The sequence below is a fragment of the Lissotriton vulgaris genome, chromosome 6 (genome assembly GCF_964263255.1).
Source record: "Lissotriton vulgaris chromosome 6, aLisVul1.2, whole genome shotgun sequence".
Taxonomy (NCBI): domain Eukaryota; kingdom Metazoa; phylum Chordata; class Amphibia; order Caudata; family Salamandridae; genus Lissotriton; species Lissotriton vulgaris.
In genome coordinates, this window is record NC_141694.1 from 1,788,631,766 (window position 1) to 1,788,652,743 (window position 20,978).

General features: G+C 46.6%; 1 protein-coding gene across 1 annotated transcript in view; it reads left to right on the plus strand.

Annotated features, from left to right (window-relative positions):
* Positions 1–20,978, plus strand: part of PBK (PDZ binding kinase) — a 130,952-nt gene that overhangs the window by 46,005 nt on the left and 63,969 nt on the right. Inside the window, exon 4 of the mRNA XM_086928045.1 lies at positions 18,840–18,911. Coding sequence (XP_086784171.1) covers positions 18,840–18,911 — 72 coding nt within the window. The remainder of the gene's footprint in view (positions 1–18,839; positions 18,912–20,978) is intronic.

Sequence of the window (20,978 nt, forward strand, 5' to 3'; positions counted from 1 at the left end):
TTGTTGGGGCTAGGACGCCCTGTGTCCAAATGTCAGGGTCTTAAACGGTGCAGCTGCCCACTAATTGCTGGGCAGCTGGGACATCCATAAAACTATGGCATGGGCTCTCATTACCCCTTACATAGAACTGCGCCAAAAGGTAGGAGCCACACAGACTCTTGAACCATTATGCCCCCATGAGCCTCTCTGGCTCGTAAAACAATGGCACCTCGAGCCTCGCTGGGCTTGTAAATCAAATATGGGCAGGAGCCTCTCGGGGCGCAAACACAATGCCTGGAACGTTGGAGTCCCTCTCGGGGGACTCTGAATCACTGAAATGCCCCTCAGAGCCTATCTAGGCTCTACACCTAACTGCAGCGTTGTTGGAGTCCCACATGGGGACTCGAGAAGAACCAATGGCCCTCAGGAGCCTCTCGGGGCTCAGTAAAGAAATAAGGCCCCCCTCTGGTTGGAGTCCCCCCTCTGGGGACTCGAGCTTACCCAGGAGCCCACGCGATCACCACCGATGGGGCGGGCACCGGCAATGTGCCCCGACGCCCCCCCTCTCCTCTCAGCAGCTCCGGGGACCTTAGCGAACACGGGACTCACCGGGGCATTTGCAGGCATCTGGTAGTGGGGCTCTCCCTCGCACTGGGGTGCTCCGCTTCTCCTCTAGCCACGGCCTCTGCTCCTCTTTACCAGCAGCTGTGGACGGACTCCTCAGCGAAAGGGCCGCGGGCTAGGGATTCTGCCCTCACACAGGGCTCTTCACTCGAGCACCGGCCACGCTACCTCTCGGCTCCTCCTCTTCTTCTCTCGGGGCTCCCTCAGCACACGGGAGCCCCGCAACAGCCCACACTTCCTCTTCCCCTGGCCGGCGGCGGGCGGGACTTCCTGCCGGCTTGCAGGTCCCGCCCCCGTCCCGGCAGAAGATGCCTGACTTCCGGTGACTGGGGGGCGCCAATGGCAGCGCAGCCCTCGGTCGGGAGGCGGGCCCAGCGCCCTTGAGGCAAACTCCGGGCTGGCGGCGGCGATTCCGAGGGGCACAAAGAGGGGTGGGCACCCTCGGTTGCAAAAATAAAAGTAGAAACGGGGTGAGCACCCATCAGACAATCAAATAAATGGGGTGGCACCCGTGATATAAAAATATATCGGAACTCTGGCTAAATGCAGGGTGGGCACCTGCCAGGCACAAAGAGCAGGACAGGGAGCAGCTCCACGCTGCAGAGCCCCAATAAAGCGCTCATATCGTGCTGGGGGCACGGACAACCCCACAAGTCCTCGGAGTTAACCCCTGCATCAAGAAGGGTCACAGGCAGCTCAGAATTCAAGGACAAGGTCCTGGGCAGCCACTACTAGCAAGCAAAAAGGTCCCAGCAGTCCTGGAGGAGTAAATGTGGAGCAAAACCGCTCCCTGCAAAGAAGAGTCCTCCAGCATCCAGGGGCTGGGCAGGGCCCAGGGAGGCAAACCTTTCCCCTGGGCCCCAGCAGCAGCACGCCCCTGGTCGTTTCAAGTCCAAAAACAAGAACATTTTGGAAGGGGACACAGCCCCTTTTAATACAGAGAAATCCTTTGTCTAGCAGGGTGCAGGCAGTGGGAGAACCAGCTAGAACTGGTTATAGGGAATTCAGGGGCTGGAGCCAGCATTGTGTGGGGAAAACCCAGCCTCACTCAGGACCCTCAAACCAGACAGTCAATCCACAAGCAGGCCCAGGCTCACTCCTCCCCTCACATCAGCATGCTAAACACTCCATTCACCACCGGGGCAGACCCTCCCAGACTCTTGGAGCCAGGCTCACCAGCCAGCCTCAGCCAATCACACTCCAGACACAAATTACGCAAATATGCCAACTTCTAAAAAGTGGCACTTCTACACTAGACACAATCATGCTGCATACATCATTACGCAGCATTCAATCTCACGAGTTCGCACATACCAAACTCGACCCTGCACTCCCCACACATCAGGAACTACCATGGGCATACATATTCCCCATTCATTCCTATGGGAGGGCAGGTCACTCACCATACATACACAGAGAGCTCACACACTTTACACTGTACCACAGTGAAAAAGTGCGCAGAGGCCTAAAATCACCAACACCAGGTCACAGAAACAGGCTAGGAAAAAGCAAAAAGTTTCAGGGTGGACCTGCCAAAAGGGCCGGGTCCAACAGTTGGCATGTGGTGAGAACGTTGAATGTCTCTCTCATGTGGTGGGAACTTTGAATGTCTCTCTCATGTGGTGGGAACGTTGAATGTCTCTCTCAAGTAGGCCTGTTCAGGAAGGGTGCTTAACTGTGCTGGACCATTTGCGCTAGCCTCAATCTGGTCACTCTGTCTGACAGGCCGATCTGTTCCAGTACTGCAGCCCGGGCTGTGGCACCTCAGCCCCCCTATTGAATAAACATCACCTGGTCTCCATGTGTGTTACTTCCACCAGTTCAGTGTTAATGAGAACTTCTATGTATCCAGAATCTTGCTCATTACATTTTTTTATGGTGGTAGGTGTGGGTTAATAACCTTGTAGAAACATCACAGCTTTGTTATACTATTACCTTACACAAAAGGGCAAATTTTTATGGTCTGACTTGACAGTGCATCTGTCGCCAAGCAATTATGTGAGCATCATTAGAGAGGGGCTTTGGATTTGCCCACATGTTGGGATCCAGGAATGCATGTTTTGATTGAGCAGAAGTTGTGTGCTTCCACAAAAAAGTGCCTTTCCTCCACATAACTGTGATAATTCTGTTTATCCAGCTTTCTGAGTTTGGACTTTCAGGGCCACACACTGGACACAGTAATTCTATTCAAGTGCCTTAGATAACTAGGTAATTGATGGGGTTTTTCTCTGGCAGCAGTATAGATGGGAGGGGGCAGTCATTAACCTACGCGATTTTTAGGTCTGGCTTGACACCTCACCAATATTAGTCTATAGGTTCTTTGCTTCCACACAAATGCGTATCCGTTCTCATGCTATCTACTTGTAATGCTTCACATTACCATACAACATACCTTTAAAGTCAGACCTATTGGCATTGCCAGTATTTGTTGTTCAATTAATCTCAATACAGTAAAACAGCTGTTTTCTTTTTCTCTTGATAACGTGTCACTCAAGTGTCCCACATTAACAGCGAAATATCATGCATACTTCGCCCTGAAAATAAGGAAATGTTGCACACAAGCAATCGGAATACTTGGCAGCGTATGTGTGTATAACAGACACTGAGCTATATGACATGAAGGAGCAGGCGTGATATGTATAATTCCCAGTCTCTAAATGCGCAGTTTGCACTAAATTATTTGCAAATTGTACATTTGCAGCTGTCCCATAACATGCCAAATGAATATTAATTAGGCGGTTGTAATTTGCAACTCATTGTGATTGACTGCAAATGGAATAGTTGGCAATCCTTGTACCTGCATTTGCCTTGGCAAACAAACAGTTTTTTAAAAAGCAGTTGATGTCCGTTTTCTTTAGTTTTTTATTTATAAAGTATCTCTACCACAGTCTGCTACTCCTGATGACACAGATGTGATACTTGAAGGGTAAGCTGTCTCATGAGAACAGCTTTCCCCTTGGCAATTCAGTTATCACCACGTCGATAACTGATCAATGCTGTGCCGCCGATCAGGATCATTCAGTATCCGTTACGAATGCCCCAACATTGATTCAATTTAGAAAAGAGTTGACTCGCCTCTTTAAATCTACATCATAATGTATTAACCATCCACACCCGAGCTTTCTCTCATTTTACTAGTTGATTTATGCTTATCGTTGACCATATACTGTGCACTACTGCCTTGTGACTATGTTTGTGCTATAAAAATACCACATATATAGGCACTTTAGGTGACTATATATACCAATATTAGAAGGGGTCAGGTCTATAGGTTTTAGGATAAGGATATTTTGGATAAGTTTGTCTTGCTATCTAGAATCGATGGAACATCTCTTGTGTTAGAAAAGGAATCAATGCTCTTTTCTTGCCAAGGGCTTTCTCTGCTACTATACCAAAGCTCCACAGACAGCCCTTTTTTGACTGCTTGTGTGGCTGCGGGGGGACCAACCACAATCCCCAGCCTGCCTAGCGGCAAGGACGCCGCCAGCTCTGCAATCTACGTGCCAGGAGGCGCATAAAACTCGGCCAGGGCTCCCGCACCGCGGGGGTGCGCCTGTCAGTGACAGGAAGTGGCAGGGCTGGTCCCCCCCTCTTTTCTCTGCGCCTCGAAGATTTATACAGCTTTACTGTCTCCTACCGAGGATCAATCCACTGGTACTGTACATTTTGACTTGCAAAGCGTTTTTGCGCACGGCTAGTACTCATAACCTATTGTGTTATTACGATCTATTTGGTTTCAATTAGAGGGATGGAAATGGTGAAAAGGAAATACCCTAGCTGTGCAATAGCAAAGTTCCCACCAAAGTCAAGGCAGTCTATTATGAACTATATAACCGGGGCAATGGGGACGATAGAGAAGCAAATTCTAAGGATGGAAGAAACTCTAACCAGCTGCTCTGAGAACATCCCTGAACCAGTAACTTCTTGTTTAATCACCTCAGATACAGTTCAACCACCTGAAACGCAGACCGAGGGAACTACTTTTTCGAACAATGACAACAGTGAGTCTGCGCATAATTTAATTTCACCCAGTACTTTGAATGCCCATCCTCCATCCAAACGTATAAAGATTCCAAGGATCTTCCCCGCTGCTCCCACTGTGGCTTTACCCGGCGGGACAACCAAAGCTAAGAAGGTTCTAACGCAGAAGCTGGCAGCGACTCCAAAGCCCCCTAGAACTGCTAATAAATTAGTATCTGCTGCACCCTTGGACTGCACTTAATTAGTGACATCTGCCCATGCCCTGACTGTTTTCATGAAAACTTCTGTTTGCACTCTTACAGACCGATTGAAAGCTGTTGCATGTGAGGTGCTAACCTGTAAGAGCGACTAGGCACAGTAAACCCCCATAGTGGGCTAAACTATCATGTCTGGGATAATATTGATGGTATAACCTCCAGTTCCTCTAAAACTCTCTCTGGCCACAACAACCTGTTATAGAGAATCCAGAGTTTACTACGCGCCAAGTGTCAAACCCGTTCCAGCAGCACCATTTAGCACAAGATGTAGATAGATATAATAATGAAGTGACACCTCTGGCCTCCATACTTAGTACCTCCTTGGGGGGATCTTTCTCCACCCACCTTACTCATCCCATCATTCCTGTGCACGTCAATGATCGATTAGATCTCACCCCCCCCCCCCCCGCTGCCACCCCGTATGCGATTATTTTGGCCAATGCCCAACCTTAGGTGCTCCTCTAAAGGAAACATGGGTCTCGTTGACAAAAGTCTCTTAGTTGGTTAAAATCTAGTGTTAGGATGGGGTTGGTAGGGGCCCCAAGGTGTTTCAAGGTGACTGTGTGGTGCTTTCCTTTAAATCCCCACCAAGCACGATATGGGAAGGACAAACTCCATGCCTACTAATCTAAACCAAATCTCAGTATTACCAGTTTTTTTTATAAGCCTCCGTTACAGTTGCATAGCCAGCGGTCTTTTGAGATGCAGCGATCGTGCCTACTATTACCAGGATTCAACTACCAATCTTAAATTCGAATAAGCCTTGTCCCCCATTGTATTCTATTGCAACATCCAATAGATATGATTCTCTAGTCTTATTGAGGTAGATTGACTTCAGTCCGACTCAATGGTAGGTGCACCTGCTTATAATCCTGTCCCTACTTTTCTAATGCCTCGTAATAACTCCTTGACAGAGGAGGACGTATTGGAGGCTCAACAACGTATTAAGCAGATTGTGCGGAGGGATGAGATAAATTTGGATTGTACAACTTCTGACTCCACTACGATTACAGTCTTAAGTTGGAAAGTGGCGTGCTTCGTAGTAAGATTAGTTTACCCGAAGGTTTAGAGTTTGTGACCGGTTATGACATTTTTTGTTTACAGAAAACGTGTACCAGGGAACCAATCCACTTCAATGGTTATAAAACATTTAATGTATCTCTTGTACCATCAAGATATAGTAGGTCCAAAAGTGGTATTTGCATTTATGTGTCAAATTAACTTCCTCTAATGTAAATGTAAAAATCCCTAATACTTTTTACCAAATTGTTTCTCTTGAACTAATGGGTTCTACACTTAGATCTTCGTTAATTTCTGCAACAATGCTTGCGATTCTGATATATTATTTATTTTGAGCCTACTTAATATCGATCTAGAAACTCGAATTACTAAGGGAAACAGAGAGAAAATCTTGGTGTGGGGGGAATTTTAATATCAAACTGTAAAATGGCATTGAGTAAGATCTGTGGTTTTACCTCTCCGACAAACAACGATGTTGCCCATTTTTTACACTCCGAATATGGTGAAAAAAATAATGAACTTATCTTTAAATACGATCTGGGCCTCAGAAACTAATTTGAAAACTGAACCATTTGTGGTACCTTGTACTTACGATTGTGGCATGAGTAAAAGTGTTATTGATTTTATACTGTTTCCTACCAGTTACTCGGCATTAGTTATTGATTTTAAAATTCTTGATCTAACAACGAGTGACCACTTCTCCCAGAGCTTAACGCTGAACTCTGGCTGCTTTAAAGAACAAGGGGATCTGTCTCAACACTATGTCTGTTGAGAACCTAGAATTGTCGCGAACAAATGGCTATACTCTACGGTGGTCTATGGTTGAACCGAGCAGTTTCCTAGAGCAACTAATTTACCAACGAAGAAGGGCCTTTGACGTATGTTTGGATGTTTGGGGCAGGTGCCTCTGATATTATGGAGTCATTCGATAGTATTATCGAGGCAATTAAAGTGGGCTTAACTTCAAAGCAGAAAGGAAGTAAAGTAAATAGGAAGCCCTGGTTTGATCATGCATGCTCCGAGGCACACAAAAACTTAAAACTGGCTTTAAAGTGTACACCTAGGAACTATTTGGAGGTTTAGCATAGGAGACGGCTGTACAGACTTGAAATACAAAACCGCAAAAGAAGTCTGAAAGCGGAGGCACAGAATAAATTGTATGTTGCCAGCTGTAACGATGATTCTACTGCATTCGTGCGTGTAGTCAATTCACCCTTTTTTAGTGGGGATTACCAGCCTAAAATAGAGATAGCAGTGAACAAAGAGGTTTGGGTATTACACTTTTCTAAATTATATACTGATTTTACAAAGTGTGGTGGCAACAACACTATATCGGTCTTGTTGGTGGATACTTTATATTCCACTATGGCATATGACTGGTTTGACCTCCATTTTACTCTGGAAGAGGTCACCCTGGCTATAAGTTCAAGCAAGGGTGGTAAAGCACCAGGGCCCTATGCGATCCCTGTCGATTTGTTTAAGGCTAATGTGAAGGTTTGGGGCCCCCTCTTGACCCTTGTTTTCAGATCATGTGTAGGGTTCCCTCCTTCATGGTCTGAGTCCCATATTGTACCTATATTTAAAAAGGTGACCACAACTGCCATGCAAATTATAGACCCATCTCGCTGCTAGATTCTCTGGTTAAGGTTGTGGGTCCTAAAATCCTAAATAGATTGCCAAGTTGGGTGGACTGCAATAATATATTTTTAGACTTACAGTATGGATTTCGAAAAGGAATAGGGACTATGGATCAAGCTAATAATTTAAACTTGTTCATGACTAAGTATGCTCTAATTAAAAGAGCTAACTTGTTTTTGGTTTTCGTCGATCTGTCAACAGCTTTTGATTGTGTAATTCACCATAAGCTTTGGTCCGTTATGACCTCAATGGGCATTGACCACACCATTTATTATCTTCTGGAGATATTTATATTCCACTAGTTGTGCCAGGTTTCGCTTTGGTTTAAAGGGCGAATGCTCACGTTCCTTTAATATTGTAAATGGAGTTCGCCAAGGGTGTATGCTCGCCCCTTTTTTATTCAATTTGTACATTAATAACTTAGATGACACCCTTGCCAATTCATATCTGTATCTGCCACAGATTAAACAAAGGCCAATACCCGTCCTGCCTTATGCGGACGACGCAGTACTCCTGGCACGTACTCCAATGGCCCTGCTGCATAGTCTTGATCGATTTGTGCACTTCATGGAGAACTTGAGGCTGAGAATTAATATTAGCAAAACTTTCGCCACAACAGTAGGTCGAAGTTCTACTAAGATGCGCAACATTTTATAGGGAAATATATCATTCCACTAACTCCCACCTTTTCGTATCTCGATGCAATTTGTTAGATCTGTTGCGGCCTTGTGTAGTTTCGCAAGTTAACTTGGCTGTAAACTGCCAAAAGAAATGTTAACTATCTACAATGCAAAATGTAGAACGACTGGTATGTACGGATCTGAGCTGTGGGGGTACGTAATTGTGGAACAACTACAGGTGGTTGAAAATGCCTTTTTTAAATAATCTTTTGGCGCTTCCACTTGTTCAAATTTTGGGTGCCATTCTGAACTGGGTGCTACCTATTTAACAGATTTGATTAAGATACAACCAGGCCTTCTTTGGCACAAGATCTGGACTTCAGATCACATGGAATTTAACTGTGCATTAGTAAAGGACTGCTGTGACTCTGAGTCTGCGCTAAAAGGTCCATGGCTACATTTTATGAAGAACTTAATGGTGGATATTAGCCATCCGGAATCCTGCTAACAGCCGTATTCTTTTAATAATAGTATGAAGAAAGCACTTAAAGCAGTGTGTTTAAATCTCTTGGGGAAATTGAGACTCTCTGTGGAATTGGTCAAACCTTCTGTTCAACACAATCTGTCCACATGCTCAATGCAACCATACCTCTTTAATGTTTTAAAAACACAAGATAGATTTGTTTTAACACGTTTTAGATTTTATATATTTAATCGCTTGACGTCTTTTCCAAGTGTCAACAATTGGTCACAGGAACTAATGTCTTGTCCCTGTGATATCTACAAGCAATTAGTGATTCACATTTTGTTTTTTTGTGAAAATTTTACTCCGATCTGAGGAGATTTTATTGTACCTATAATGAAGTCTTTACATTTCAAGCAATGTAGACCAGCGTGTTTGTATTTGCAATTACTTCCTAATTTGTATACATGTGTGGTACTAGCAATGTTTCTCTGGGCTGTTTTAACCAGAAGAAAATCATATCCCGCTGTATGCTAATTATGTGCGCTTTTATGATACACATTGTGAATCGAATAAAGATGAATTGAGTGATTGGCTCAACAGACTTTTTATCAGCTGTCATAACCTAAATTTAGAGCCAGCTCCAAGAAAATATATATGAATCCGAAACCATGAAATACAAACACTTGTCATCCTAACTGAAAATCTTCAGATCTATATAGTTGAATGCTCATTTTTCTTTTCCAGTTACTTCTGCAACCAGTATATAATTTTACACAATCCACTGTCCCTTAATGCTCTTTAAAAAATTTTTTTACAGTTCTGTTCCCCCTTTGTGTAACCATTCATACATTTTCCTTGATCAAGGAGTTGCAGTAATAGGCAATTGTTTTTTTAAATTATTTTGTGCTGATAATCTGTTTATCGAACATTTTCAGTTAAGTACAGCAAAGTATGACATGCCTGCTAGAGACCAACGTTCAATGACATAGGACCAAGTGGCACAAAGTCAGTGTTCATATGGCAGCACCAGTAGAGTGTTGCTGGAAAATAGAAAGGCACACAGTGGGTGAGCAGATGCGCTCTGAGGTTACCTACAGGATAGCATTTCATTAAACAAAAAAAAGAAGAAAAACAAAGATGAAAGAGGTCAACAAAAAAACATAAAATTATGACAATTCCTGGTTAGTGCTGAGGGGTTGAGTTTGAGGGTTGTAATGTTACACCTTCTTAGGGTATAGGAGGGTTCCCTATTAATGAATGGTTCCCATGCAACCAGCGTACGTTTTAAAGAGAGATTAGTCAAAGAGCAGCAAGACTTGCAGCTTTGGTGGGGTAAAGCATGTATGTTCGAATCAGGTGAAGTCGTGCATCAGTGGGCGCCAGATACGTTGAAATTTAGCCTGAGTGTGTGCTAAATTGTGTGAGAATCGTCATGCCATAGACGAGTGAACCACTGAGCCATGGAAGGGGCCGATGTATTTTTTTCCACGCGTTTGCGATCAGCTGATGGATACGCTTTGATAGGTTTTGGGTCTATCCCACCAGAGGACATCCCATTGCTTAGGTGAGACACTCTCAGTAGTTGTACCTTGCCAGTACGAATGATAGGGGTAGGTTTGTTGTGCCATAGAGTGCTGCAGTTTATGATATGTGTTGGATATCAGTCCCCTGGAGCCAGCGTATGCTCGCACCAGTTTTTCTAAAGGAGTGTAGTGCCTAGTCGCTCCCTGATGGGATGAAGCCTCAATGTCTAGGGTGACAGTAGTGTAATATCGTAGTTTCTGGGACGTGGTTGTCATCGTTACATTTGTCTAAACTGTTGAGGGAGAGTCCTGCAAGCATGTTGCGCAATGTCTGACGTTCTCCCAGCCCTCCAGCTAGGAAAGGATTGAGGCATCTGTGCTGGCTTAAAGTCAGGTTTACGCTCAATTGGTGTGTTGAGAGATGGAAAGGTAGTGAGCCCCCGTTTGGTCACTAGTTTATCCCATATGTCAAGCACAGTCTAAGTTGGAGGTGGCCAGGTATGCTCTGCGTAGTCCAGCTTGTCTAGGTAACCATTAGATGTGGAGAGGTTTCCAATGCTTCCTGGTCCTTCCTCGATCTGGGAGCGGGGAGCTTCTACGGAGCAGAGCAGGGGTTCCGGGGTGAAGACCGCTGGGATGCTGACATGGGGGTACAATGACCAGAGGCTCCTTGGTGCACACCTAGCACTCATGGTCTAGGAATGCTGGACCTTGTAGCTATTGCTTCACAGAAAATAACAGATCGGAGTCCTTGAGTGACACAGCTACCTCAGAAGTAAAGAAAAGCTTGGTTGCTGGGGTATTTGATGTCCTTAAAGTCACGCTGGCAGAATATATTGGTCAGACAACACTAATGGACAGACCAGTGCTTAAAGCCATTTAGCCTGAGGAACTTTCCAGTTGTGGTTAGAGCAAAATGGTGTCCGAGAGATCCTCCAGGCGCAAACTCTGAGGATCCGAGCCAGCGGCAGCGTCTGAACCCACCTCGCCGCCTCTCATTCCTTCATGGAGCTTCCACTTTGGGTAGGTCTCCACCCGTGCCCTGATTTCGTTTGACGGTCCGGCGGTGTGACTGGAGTTTACGCTGGACAGCAGGAACTGCGGAGAGGCAATTAAGAGGTATTTGGGTGCCCCAGGATTGTGGAGACCTTGTTGGTGGGAGAGCCGGGCACCAGTGGGGTCCTGAGACATATGCTGGAGACCTTCCGTCCGAACGAAGGTTCGGCCAAGAAGTGGACCGGAGGTGGACTGGCTTGAGTGGCCTCTTCTGTCTTTGGTGCGGCCTGGGTCCTTCTTCCATCTTCCCCAGGACCAGTCAAGAGTGTAAGTGGTCCCCCCGGATTCTGCAGTCCTCCTGTGGGGGGGCACATGGCGTGCAGTGATTCTAGGCCGGGGGTGTTTCCGGGGACGTCTTCAGCCGCATAGATCGAGCGGCAGCGGGAGTCCGGGACTGGACCCGCACTTCGGCTGCTGGGCCTCTGGCTAGCCGTCCGGTTCTGGGAACTGTATTTGTAGTGTGGGGGCTCTCCTGGGCCGAAGCCCTGCTCCGCCGTTGTTCCGCCATTGTCTGGGCCCCCAGTCCTGAAGTATCTGTGCCCGGCTGTTGGCCCTTCTGCTCCTGCCCCATCCTGATCATTGGGTGTTGAGTTGTGCGGCAGTGGATTTAGCTGGGACCTCTCTTCCTTCTGGGAATTGGTGGCTCCAGGGGGTATCACCATGGGGAGAACCGACAGGTCGGCGAAGGCCCCTGTCACGCAAACCGAGAGAGACCGATTTACCACAACGGATGTCGGTGCGACTGGGGGGCCCCCTGAACAAGAGCCTCCGCCATCCAGCCCGCACCTTTCGCACCCCCCAGCCGCAGCGCAACCGCCACCGCAGGCGCTGTGGACAGAGGAGGTCTCGGTCGGACTCACCGTGTAACCCCCCTTCACCCACCCCCTCGGGCCGCTCCTGGCAGCCAGTGATGCTCTCTGGGGAATCTTCTGTCAGGAGGCCGTCTGGTTCCTCTGGCCGCCTGGAGTGCAGAGCTGCCTCGCCCCGGCCCTCTCGTCTTGATCTTCCAGATTCTAACCTCTCGCGTAGCCCGATGCGCTTGAGAGATCCTGCCTGATCGCGTCCCTGCCTGCCGGGCCTGGCTTCGCAGCCGGGGACTGTCAAGAGTCAAGAGTTGTCTTATGTTTCTTTCCTATGATGATCTCGTTTATGTACATCCTGTCATGAGGTGGGGTCCTCCACGCTTCCATACGAGCTAGCATTTTAGTTTAGTTCTGTTCCATTAGTTCATTGTTGGGGTGACAGATACTTCCGTTCTCGAAGTGTAGGGTGGGGGGTGGGAGTGGGGAGGGGGGAAGGGGACCGTTGTCCTCTGACTTTATAGTGTTTAGCCTTGGTTTTATTATTTTTATTTTATCAACTTTTACACAGCGTCCAAACTTGCACCCGGTCTTATGTTTCAGCAATCGCGGAATGGACAGAAACTTATTAGATGGACAGGACACGCTCTTATAGAACGTGAATGGTCCTGTCAGTGCGTGCCCCCATGCACAACTACGCACCCCTGTTATGCTACGTGTCATGAATCAGGCACCACCTACCATGATCACTGATACTGTGCCCAGGGCGTCTCTCCACGTATTGTCGTGGAACGTCAATGGCCTGTTGGATCGGCACAAGCGCACGGCGGTTCTCAGATATGCGCAGCATCTCCACAAAGCTATTCTTATGCTTCAGGAAACGCACCTCTTGGGTAACTGCTGCCCCTTCTTGGCCCGCTATGGCTACAACAGGGTGAGGCACTCCGGCTTCTCCAGGGGCTCGTGAGGGGTGGCCATCCTCCTGAGACTCACCCTGCCTTTTGTTCTTTCCCAAATGTTTCACGATCCTCAAGGGTCGTGAGGGACAGTTTGTGGGTCGCTGGCTGGCTCCCCTCTCACACTCAAGTCGGTATTTGCTCCCCCCTCGTTGTTCACGCCCACACTCGCGCATACGGCAGCCCTGCTAAACAATACGCCCATGTGCAATATGGTTGTGGCGGGTGATTTTAATGCAGTTTTCGCACTGGCCCTTGATACGTCTGGTCCTCCATCCGCTACCTGAACAAACAGCTGCAGAGCTGGTCGGAGTCCCTGGGACTTTGCGACGCATGGCGCACCTGGCACCCCCGCACCACTCAATTCACTCATACCTCCGTAGCTCTCCACACACAAGCGCGCATAGATGCGATCTTTGTCCCCGCGCTTGACTGTTCTGCGATTCTAGATGTCCGCATTCTGCCCAGAGGCATTTCCGACCACTCGCCAATACTCCTCAGCTCAGGGGTTCCCCCCCTCCTTAGGCTTGCCAAACATGGAGGATGAACGTGATGGTGAGGAAGCTTAAACAATACTTCGCCACCAATGCTGGCTCTGTAGCCTCCCTGGGCACCCTTTGGTAGGCGGGGAAGGCGACCATGAGGGGCTTCGTTAAGGGGCAGCTAAAGATCCAGAGACGGGCGCATTTACAGGAGATAACATCCAAGGAAGCGCAGGCGCTCTGCTTGGAACAGCTCCTATCCACATCAGAGGATGCCGCCCAAGCCCTGCAACTTGCCCACCTTCGGGATGACATTTAGACAGCTTTCTTTAGACGCGGCGAAGCTCCTTTGGAGGTCTTCAGTGGTGAGAATCTATGGGTGAGGGGATAAAAACGACACATTCCTGCACAGGTTGGCCACATACCCCAGGGCGAATCGTATTATCCCAGAGGTGGCTGACTAGGATGGATCGGTCCATTGTGCTCCTCTGGCGATGGCTAATACCTTTGCGGCTTACTACCAGAGACTATACACAACACAGGCCCCCGAGCTGTCACTCTCGGCCCTCCTTGAGTGGGGTGGGGTGCGTCTCCCTAAACTAGAAATGTCAGCTCAGAAAGACTTGGACCGCCCCATTTCACGCAAAGAAATCGCTAAAGCAATCACCCTCACCTCCTCGGGTAAGACCCCGAGCCCTGATGGACTTCCCCAGGAGTATTACGCGGCATACTGAGACACGCTGGTGCCCTACTTGACCAGCTTATTTCTTGAATCCATGGAGAAAGGTTCCTTCCCGCAGGAAACTGACATCGCCACTACTGTGGTTCTTCCGAAATCCCAGCCCCCCCTCCCCTAGATGTGCGAACTATCGTCCCATCTCCTTCCTCAACACCGAAATTAAGTTGTTTGCCACCATTCTGGCTCAGTGTTTGAAACCCTACCTAACCTTGCTGGTCCATCCAGACCAATGTGGGTTCACGTCAAACGGAACGAGCACTGACTCGCCCGTTGTTGCAGACTCCCATTGAGGAGGACTTCCGTTGTATCACCGGAACTATCAGTCACACCAACCGGCCCACAGACCGGAATGCGGGAGTTTTACTGCCCATGATATGTTCTTTACCCTTGGAACGCCTTAGCGGTTATCATATGCAAAGGCTTCCTTGTCATGTCCCTTTAGACGACCTTGTCTCCTTGTTTAACATTGAGGCATGTATTAATATGTCCTGATGATGATCCCATATTAAGTAGGGATCGAAACGTCGTCGACAGTATACACTTGATGAATTAAATACTGTATTGTAAAAGTCACACACACTGTACTTTTATATCAATTGTCTGTTGTAATTCTGAATAACTCGCAGACTGCCCTCCCTTGCCTCTCACTTTTATGTACGTCATATGTTTTCACATATGTGATAGTTGGACACAGGTTGTGTCCGCTTGGTAATTGTTCAACAACTTGGCTACATATAACTATGCTATTAAAACCTGTCCGGCTGGACAGTAAATATAGATTTCAATCTTGGTCTATATTCATTTGGTTTCTTCTATTCTTGTTAATGTTTGGGACCATTGTCTTTAGAAACAATCTTTTGATACAGCCCAGATTAAAAAAAACTAGATTGGGTGGAAAGAGCATTGTGATGGAAGCAACCAAGACATGGAATACACTCCCTTCAACCATTAACTAGCACTGGCGTTGCCAATAGGTCTCGCAGTAGGAAAGTTGGAGCTATTACAATTGCAAATAACAATGCCTTTTATTTTTGTTTTCATTTTAAAAACATAAAGGGCTTTGTCATTTACAAAACAAATAGCTCCAACTTTCGTACTGCGAGACCTATTGTGCACTGCACAGTGTGGGTGAAAGTGGCACTGTGTGTGAGTGGCTTTGAGTGAGTTGCGTTGCGTGGGTGAGTGGCGTTGCATGTGTGAGTGTTGTTGCCTGGGTGAGTGGCGTTGCCTGGGTGAGTGGCGTTGCATGGGTGAGTGGCGTTGCGTGGGTGAGTGGCATTGCGTGGTGAGTGTGGCATTGCGTGGTGAGTGTGGCATTGCGTGGTGAGTGTGGCATTGCGTGGTGAGTGTGGCATTGCGTGGGTGAGTGTGGCATTGCGTGGGTGAGTGTGGCATTGCGTGGGTGAGTGTGGCATTGCGTGGGTGAGTGTGGCATTGCGTGGGTGAGTGTGGCATTGCGTGGGTGAGTGTGGCATTGCGTGGGTGAGTGTGGCATTGCGTGGGTGAGTGTGGCATTGCGTGGGTGAGTGTGGCATTGCGTGGGTGAGTGTGGCCTTGCGTGGGTGAGTGTGGGCTTGCGTGGGTGAGTGTGGGCTTGCGTGGGTGAGTGTGGGCTTGCGTGGGTGAGTGAGTGGCGTTGCGTGGGTGAGTGAGTGGCGTTGCGTGTGTGAGTGAGTGGCGTTGCGTGTGTGAGTGAGTGGCGTTGCGTGTGTGAGTGAGTGGCGTTGCGTGTGTGAGTGAGTGGCGTTGCGTGTGTGAGTGAGTGGCGTTGCGTGGTTGAGTTTTACCCATTGTACTTAATCACACTTTTCTGCGCCCTGAAACCTATTTGGGTGGAATATGCAACTTATTCATTATAAGAAAAATCGAAATGAATAAATAAATACACAAGGTGGGCATATTGTGTGTGGAGGCGGGAGGGGCTGAAAGAATGGGGCGAGCCCTAAAAAACAAGCTGCTGGGAGAGGAAAAGGGAGTGGGAGGGAGGAGGAGGCAACAGGCAGACGGCTAGAATGCGAGTCACGGCCTGACTCGCAAGTGAAGTGAATAATTAGGGGTGGAGTAACCAGAGCATGTGTGGATACAGATGTAATTAAGAGTGATAAGGGAGGAGGGGCGTGAAAGACGTGAGGGAAGCGAGTGAAGTAGTGGGGAGGCAGGAGCAAATGGGAGCCTTTGAAGAGCAGAAGCTCAGGCAAGCTCGTGCACGCCTCGTGCACTTCCCAAAAACTGCTCCAAAATCCGCTTGAGTAACACTATATTTTCTCCCATTTATTTGCCGGTTTATGGGATGGAGGAAATAAATAACTGCCAAACAGAGAAGGTCGAGAAATTTTACCATCCGACAACATCTCCAAGATATCGGCACGCCTCATGCAAATTGAAGCGTCAATCACAAACACAGACTCTGGGGTTGTAACCGCAGCTACAAAAGGTGTCACCTTTAAGCTTTCTGTGAATTTTTTTTTACAAGAGTCGTAAACCTATAGGATTTAAATATTACAATAGCAGGGTATAAAGTAAAGGCAAAGAATTTTTATGCATTTTTTACTTTCTGGGACAAAAATATCAGTTTGGCTGGTGAAAAACAAAACTGCTTTTCAAGGGTCTTTGGGTGTGAGCAGAAGGTGCTAGGTGAAAGGAGAGATTGAACTACCCCAAATGCGTGGTCAAATATTTTACTTTACCAACAAAAGTATGGATAGATTGGATTCATATCTTGCACGATTAGATGGCGTCTGCCTCCCAACTGCTCGCTTTCCAGCACCCTTTGAGGGCCAATCTGACCTCATGACTGTATATTGACAGTGCTAGTTCAGGTCAAGGTGTACGAATAGCATTATTTTGATTCAAGACTTCATTTAGTCTTTCAGAGAGAGCTGTTCATGTGTTCTGCTGCAATCACTCATTGATCATGAAGTTGGGGTGCACGTGCGTTCCATGTTCCTTCACCTAGCATACACACCATAGACGTGCGGCTCTCCTTTCGCCTTCATCCACTGAAGATCGTGCACAACATTCAATTAATCCATTGCCGTTTTTAGTTTGCACAAATCCTTTGTTAAGACTCACTGGCGACATTTTGTCCGCACCTTGATTGGAAGGAGTAAAGCACAACTAGATTTATTTTTACAGCAATTGCTGATATTAGGCTTAGGCCTTAAGGTTACTGATGGTCTTAAGGTTAATGCACATTTGTCTAAGGGATAGGGTTAGGCTTCAGCACAAGGTAGACCGGGTAAGCGTTATGCACTGGTTCATTAAATGTGGGTGCGTTTTATTTTTATAAACATTTCGGTGCATCACTGTAGTCCAGCAGCAATAATAGTATTATTAGTGGTAGGCATTTTAGTTTGTGTGTTAAGACCTACATCCGCTTACTAGCTAATCAGCCTTTTCACAGCATAGCTGTTTAAATTGTCACAATTACTTTGCAACAAAAAAAAACGCTTTATGATCTGCTTGACAGGCAAGACAGTTACTGTATCAGATTAAAACATCCGTGTTATCTTGTAATTGGATGCGAGGCGCGATGTTTCAAGCAACGAAATGTAAAATCGTTGCACATTTGCTCTCACGCTGGAAACAAATCACCCCGGCTTCCGTTAACATGGTTATCTGACCCGGAAAGCTTGTGAACCAGAGCGCCGAGCTCAGTGAAAACTGAATGCCAACAATTACCTCTCAGCCCGCGGAGAGAGGGCTTGGAGCAGCCTTTACCCAAAGTACGCCAACCTCAGAGGGGAAGGAAATGCAAGAGTTCACTCAGCAGACGAAAAGTAGAGTAAAGGAATGTACAGGAGCAAGAAATAAAATCGAGAGTCCATGAAAAGAGAACACGGAGATGCAATAGTTTGCGGGGAGAGAGAGGGGATGTGCTGGTGTGGGAGGGGGGAGGTGCTGGTGTGGGAGGAGTGCTGCTAGGGCAAGGCTGTGTTTGCGGGGAGAGAGAGGGGAGGTGCTGGTGTGGGAGGGGGGAGTTGCTGGTGTGGGAGGAGTGCTGCTAGGGGAGGAGAAGCCTGATGCCGGATTGGGGCGGGAGAGCCTGGGAATGCGAGAGGCTGGGCTTGCATGCGATGCGCGTGCTGAACAGATGTCCGTGAGGTGTGGGAGGAGTGCCTGATGCCGGATGGGGGCGGGAGAGCCTGGGAATGCGAGAGGCTGGGCTTGCATGCGATGCGCGTGCATGTACACGTGAACTGCAAGAAAACCGCGGGGCTGAAAGCCCTTGGTTTGACTTGTGTTTTGCCCACATGAATTCTCGCTCCGCTCGATGAGCTTGCGCGCATCGATAGGTCGCGAGACCTAAAAATGAACCCAGCCCTCTTTCGTTTAGGAAAGCTGTAAAGACCTGGTTGTTTAAATTGTGGTAACTCTGCCAGCAGTCGTGATTACTTAGGGCATTAATGCGCTATATTAATAAAATTAACAAAACATTCAGTAGAATGAGATGATAGGGAACTCTGATAGGAGACAAACAACCTAATCGGACTGACAACACTTTAATTTTGAATGTGATCCGAAAGCTGACTACTGGTTAAGGAGCATATTCTGACCCGTAAAGTGAAGGTGAAGTTCAGTAGCAGTACTTTGTTAAATGTCCATAGTAATATGCTGTTTTTCAAAGTCTTGTGCATTTTTAAACGGCGTGTGATTTTCATTCTCTGGCTGCATTGAGTTTATATGTTTCCTCTGCAGGTTTGCCGCCTCTCACAATAGATGGTGCCAGCAGTTTTCGAACCCCTCAAGAAAATAACCGTAAAAGATCTGGTGAGTCAATATATATCCTAATTTACTTGTGAAATCCTGACTGGCATCTACATTTTATCCACACTGTGCTGTTTTGACTTTTTATATAGGGCTTCCTGTTTTATGATATTTATTATTTTAACAGTTCCTTCTGTATTTATATTTATTTTTTCCCATCTTGTCAGTGTTTATCCATATTTATTTTTTAAATAGATGAAGTTGTAATGTGGTATATTTCCACTTTAAAAAAAACAACTTATTTGTTGAGAGTAAGCCCATTGTCATAGCTACACATAATATCAAATCTATACTATACGATTGCAGCACAACTAATCACAAGTAAAACTAAGAATTGTCAACCAGCCGTACATTTGTTCAGTCCATCTCCAAGTGCAAGTATCTACTTATCCAAACACCATTCCCCATCCCTCAGTCTCGATCCCAGAGCCCCCTCAGGAAGTGCTTCAACTAGTACGTCAGTAGTCAATGATCATGGATACATTTGAGCCCCGATATACACAGTGTGCATCCCCAACCCCTCACAACTCGGTCTGGCCACCACTCCTGTATGACAGTATGTTCCGTACCTTGTGCTTGCTAGCCCTGCTTACTGCCCCACCCATCCCCATGTGAATGTCCTCCAACAGTGGGCTCACATTTTTAAGTCCCCTTACAAACTTGTCGATTGAGTTTCATATGCAGCTCCTCCACCAGTGCCCACTCAATAACTTATTTACACCATAATGTGAAGGACGGGGCCCTCGTGCTGAACCACCCTATGGCCACCCTTCTCTTAGCCAGTACTACTGCCAACTGTAGGAACTTCCAGTACATTTTACCCCCTCTAGGTTGTTTAACAATAGACACACCCGAGGCGATTCCTCAACTGCCAGTGCTGTTACCGTTTGCAGCTGTGTAATCCGTGTTGTGCAATAGGCATGCACCCTGCAGCATGCCCAAGCCATATGTAGGAAGCAAGCACCCCCTCCCCCACATCTGGGACAATCCACACTACTGTCTCTATTCATCTAACTTTGTTTAACTGGTTTTAAATGTGTGTGATGCACATAATTGAAGTGCATTAGCTTAAATCTAGCATTGCATGAAACCCATTTCACCAATTCGCAAGTCGCACTGCATTCCTTATTAGCCGGGGGTACTGCCAACTCCTCCCCCCCCCCCATGCCCGACGCGCAGGTGGCATTTCCACATTTAACTAATAAATATGTGCTCATACTTGGATGCCTGTCATGTTTTAGAAAATTAAGCAGCCAAATATAACACAACAATACAATGCAGCCACAAGTAAATATTGACATTATACTATAAATGGATGTCGACATATATCGTTATTTAACTTCCCATGTCATCTATGTGTTCAGCTGTTGGCCTAGAATTATTGAAAGACAGTATGGAAAGGCACTCACAAAAAGCCCAATTTGCTGTATGTTTTCCATTTTTAAAAATAAATGCAGACAGGAAGCACATTGTTTTCTGTCTGTATTTATCTGTACAAAATAAGTATAAACTGAAAACTGGGAGCCCTACCTATATAATCTGACTCCATTTAAATACATTTTTGGGTAAATGTACTTTCTGATTGGGTAATTTGTCATTAGCAACTGTTTGGAACTGCATGTTATAAATGTGTGGCATTTCACTGTAGAATGAGGCTAGGAAGTTTTATTTTGACCTTTATCCACACAATAAACATGAATAATTTATTCAGAAGTACCAGTATTTTTTCATAATTTATCAAATTGTGGTGTTTTGAGTCACTTTGAAGTGTTATGTAGAGCCGCTTGTTATTGAAGCCCTGTGTCATTTTAAGGTTTTTTTTTTGGTAAAGTATGTATTTCATCACACAATCAAGAAATCCACTCTCTGGTGATTTTCATAGCTGTCAAGTGAAAATGTTAGTTGATGACACGTGTCTAGCCTGTTCTCATCTAACGTTAGGTGTGAGGCTTGGAAGACAGAGGACTGTTAAGTTGCTCTGTATCAAATTGCCCTTTCTCTTCAGTGCAGCAGCATTGCTATAGGTCTGTCCCGGAATGATGTCTGGTCACTGGACTGAACCTGGGAGGT